Genomic DNA, 4,468 nt, shown 5'->3' with positions numbered 1-4,468 from the left:
TTCTTAAACTCTAGTAAAAGTTGTAATTAAAATTGTGAAATTTTATGTCCCATTTAATATTTAAGGTCATATTTTACACTTTTTAGGTCATATTTGACATAATTTTGGGTCATAAGTGCATGCATATATTTATAGTTTTTAGGTCATAAAAATCGGGGCGCTAATTATCATATTTGTAATTATTGACTTCCACACAATATATCATAGAGAATTTGTAGGTTGATTTAATTGGTTTAAATAGTAAATTTCACCTGCAGTTACAATTGCAAATTAGTTACTGCTGTTATCCCAAAGGCTAAATATGCATACTGTAGACTTCATGCAGTCACTATGATCCAGACCACAAAGTGCGATTATTCCATGAATTAAGACGGCCCTCTGACATATATTTCAAAACGAAGCACAAAATTTACTACTCACATATTTTTTTCGCTTTAGGCATTATAGGTGTATAATTCTTGGACTTGTCTTTTGAGAAAATAGCCTTAAAAGCAACTGCATACAAAGAGCCTAATTTATATCTTGGTTTTCTTGCAGAAATGTCACATCTTGGAAAATGGATGCACCTGGGTTAACCACAAATAATTTGTCTTTCTTTTAAGTATTTCTTATATCACAGGACAATCGCTCAACGGTACGAAATAAACAGTGTACACTATAAGCCCTTTCAGCCCTAAACTACATCGTCTACAAAAACTACAACCTTTTTTTTTTTATTGCTAGTGGGGTGGGACCAAGTCCCTTGTACTGTGGCCATTTCTGGCCTATCGTACCATCCCGAGATGATAGGTGTGGGCGATTGTGCAGCAATTGGTGGAATGAAGATTGGCAGGGGAAACCGTAGTACTCGGAGAAAACCTGCCCCAGCGCCACGTTGTCCACCACAAATCCCACTTGACCAGACCCCGGAATCGAACCCGGGCCGCCACGGTGGGAAGCCACCGACGCCAGCGACTAACCGCTTGAGCTATGGCGCGGCCCTACTACAACCCTTAGTTCACTTGGTTCCGTTCCGTTATAGGTTATAGATCTTATAGATCGCTATAAATGAGACACAAGAACACAAGGTCAAAATACGCAATTTGAGAGCCATCACGAACGATCACGAAGATCACGAATACGGAAATGGCCGAGGAACACCGAACTAATTGTAGTCGCCATTTTCTTTGGGAGTGATTGGTGTTACGTATTTGACTTTCTGATTGTTTGTATTTAAAACTCCCAAGAATTCACCATTGTATATGCGGACGTTCTACAAATGGCTTGTCTGATAACATTAAAGCAAGAAATTAAGACTTTAGAATCAGTATTTCCAAAAAACCACGAAAGATTCCAAATAGTGTCAGCCAGTGTGGATGAATTGAACTGTAGATTCGTAGGCAAAAATGGGAAGAAATATGAAATTCATGCGAATATTACTGTAAGTGGAATGAAGAAGTACTATTGAATGTAGCTATTATGTTGCACAAATGTATAAATACCTGCTTGTTCTTGCTGTATAGGATAGACCCGGCAAATTTGGAAAACAAAGGAAACCCTTGTGCATGTTTCTCACATTTTTTTGGTCAGTGCTTATAAAAAAAATGCAATAGTTATGTGGGTTGCAGGTGTTAAAATAGTTACATATCAAATATACTAATCATTTGTGCAGACTTTCTTGTTTGGTAAATTGTATTTTGCTGTATAGTGGTTTTATTGGGTTGTAATTCTGTTGACACATTTATTTTAAAATTTATGGTTGAAGGCTAGAAGACACTTCTCAAGACATTCTGTCATTAGCCTTTGATTCAAGTGAATTTTCAGTTGTCATTCACCATTGAACAGGTAGTTTACTGTTGTTTTTTTTTGACAAGAGTTGTTACTACTTATTTACTAACCTGGTATGTATTATGATGACAAATGTTGCTAGTGGAAACTTTTGTTCTTATCATATTTAATTCAGGAGAAAGTCGGCCTGGATATATTTACATTTCTCTCAAACAGTATCTTGGATTTCATTATGTGGAGTTTCTTTTTAGCCTGTAAGCCTTGGCACATGAATACTTTTAGTCATGTTTGACAATAGAGCAGCAATCATGTATGCTATGTATGTATAATATTTCCACATCAGGAATATAGATTTGTGTTTTTCAGGGAAGGACTGAAGTTTGTGGTATGCATGAATGAATGGGAAATTTCTAGGATTGGATCCTGCTGCTCAAATGTTGTTGAAATCTGTTGAAATTGTGTACCTCCCTTCTGTGACTAGCTTCATTGCTACATGATGTTGGAACACACACGTGCCAGTGTAGGATGAATGTCACCTTTTGCTGTGTTTTCAGTTTGCTTTAGGCTTAGGCTTAGTTCCCTTAATTTATGTTCTGTGTGTCCAAATTTCATTAGGACACAAGCCTGTGAGTGCCAGAGGATTCAGACAAATTTAAATAACATGACAACAGGAGATTGGATTCTCATTCACTAGAAATGTATGCTTGGATTGAAATTACTGTAACTTACGATTTTAGTCAAATTTTGAATACCCATTGTGTTACATTTGCGGAATATGATGCAGCTTGGTTGTGGTGTCCTTGAAGCATATAGTATCCCCCATATCACATAAATACCCTAAGCACATAATTACTATTATCCATTGTTGATTTCCAAGGCAGCAATGAAGGTCTTGTTTGAACATGTTTCACCTCTGATTTTATGAAATGTTTTCCATAATAGTAGGTGTCAGTTACTGTATCTCTCAAAAAGTTATGTAATGGAAAGTAGTTATAAAAATCTTAAGTATGATATTATTGCTCTTTGCTGCATTGTGCTGCCCAAATTTACCAGTGAAAGATTCCCTGTTTATAATGTGACATGCTTCCAATTCAAAATCTGTGTTAGTAACACTACACTGCTTCATTATTGCTGAAGTATCGTTCAGCATGTAATTGTTCACAGAATGTTAACTGTCAAGTCTGAATCTAGTAAACTTTGTTTAGAATAATTTATGTTTAAACTTGCAACCAGCTGTATGTTTTCCTGCTACTGATAGCTACCATGACCTTCAACTGGGAAACCATATTATGAGCAGTCACTGCAGTCCCTGGCGCTTGTTCCTTTTCCTTGCCAAGTGGTACATGTCCGCACTAGATCGATAACAAAGCATAACTTTAGAGCTGTGTTGCTATTCCTCCCTCAGCCTCCTGCTATCCTCTCTGAGCTATTGAATGTCTTTACCTGGAAGTTAGATTGACTTCTGTGACTGTGATGTTTGCTTCTGTGTGTTATTATTTATGGTTTTTTAATAATCGTCTGAGTAGCTCAAATTATATAATATTGTAGCATGTAGACCCGTTGCTAGGTAATGGTCATACACATAATGTGGTGACATCACGGAACAGTAGAAGAGGTGTTGCTAATGGTGTTCTCTGTGGGCCTGCTCCAAGGTTATATGAGTCAGCCTACTGAGTTCAGTTCAGTTCAGTTCAAGTAGTGAGTGCAGTGCAGTGGAATGAAGTGAGTTGGTAGAGCAGCCAGTTATAGGACAGCTGCTATTCACTCATCATGAGCTATTGCTGTTAGACGCTGGTAGCTGAGACACAGGAATAGTTCGGGAACCCAGAGGGAGGAGAACCTCCACTGTTGGAAGCCACTACAAATAAATGGCTAGTGGAGACTATAACAGACTGAGAACACTAGTCTGTGTGCAATAATGGTTTGTGAAGTATAGTAACAAGTTGTGTAAGTGAGCAGTAAATCTTATTACTGATCCAAACCCTTTCTATAGTCACATATACACGTAACATTATCAAATTTTAGGGTGATTCATCACTAATGAATCAGAAGAAATGTGGAAATGAGGTCTTGGCCTAACGTAGGACACTGTCACAGCATTTTCCTCGAGGTATTTACTGAAAACCATGAACAAGTTGGTATACTCAAGTCACTAGACTGAGGTAGTACCAGTCACCTCCCAAATAGAAGGCAGTAGTATTACCGTATGAGCCATCTTGCTTGGTCAGGGTGTGGTGCATCGAACACGAAGAATAAACTGTGTTATATCATAAGCTCATATTTTGGTGTCTAGACAGTCTGTTTTCAGGGTATGAAAGCAAGCATCTGTAAAAGAAAATGTATTCTTTCTTGGAGTGAAGGAATCTGCCATGTGACATTAAGTAGGCCAGGAATGAAAGACATCTATGAATGTTTATAAATCTGTTAAGTTGCTTGCTGTTTCAATATACTCGTCTCTTTATGAGTCTAGAAATTATATCAGGATTCATTTAAGGTGGTGAGAATGTTATATTGTAGTATCCTGGTGCACTTCATTATTAGCAAGAGGGACATGCAGCATAACATAACAGGCAGAACAACCCAACACTTGTGCCTAGAGGGAACCATATAGGAACAGTTGAAACACTATGAAAGCACAGCAGCTTCCTCATTTATAATTTATAATATTGTGACATGTTGCGCAAACGAGAACCCCCCCCCC

General features: G+C 37.7%; 1 protein-coding gene across 2 annotated transcripts in view; it reads left to right on the top strand.

Moving 5' to 3' along the window:
• The first annotated feature begins 1,136 nt into the window (after positions 1 to 1,136).
• The window catches only part of LOC111872216 (ubiquitin-conjugating enzyme E2 Q1), a 50,238-nt gene continuing 46,906 nt past the window's right edge, over positions 1,137 to 4,468 (top strand). The window contains exon 1 of one of the 2 annotated variants that reach the window (XM_023865879.2): positions 1,137 to 1,420. In XM_023865879.2, coding sequence (XP_023721647.1) covers positions 1,259 to 1,420 — 162 coding nt within the window. In that variant the 5' untranslated portion in view covers positions 1,137 to 1,258. The remainder of the gene's footprint in view (positions 1,421 to 4,468) is intronic. The other variant, XM_023865878.2, reaches the window with a different exon arrangement.

This window comes from Cryptotermes secundus, unplaced genomic scaffold, assembly GCF_002891405.2.
Source record: "Cryptotermes secundus unplaced genomic scaffold, Csec_1.0 scaffold710, whole genome shotgun sequence".
NCBI classification, from domain to species: domain Eukaryota; kingdom Metazoa; phylum Arthropoda; class Insecta; order Blattodea; family Kalotermitidae; genus Cryptotermes; species Cryptotermes secundus.
The sequence above is the reverse complement of the archived record's forward strand: the minus strand, read 5'-3'. Positions and strand labels throughout refer to the sequence as shown.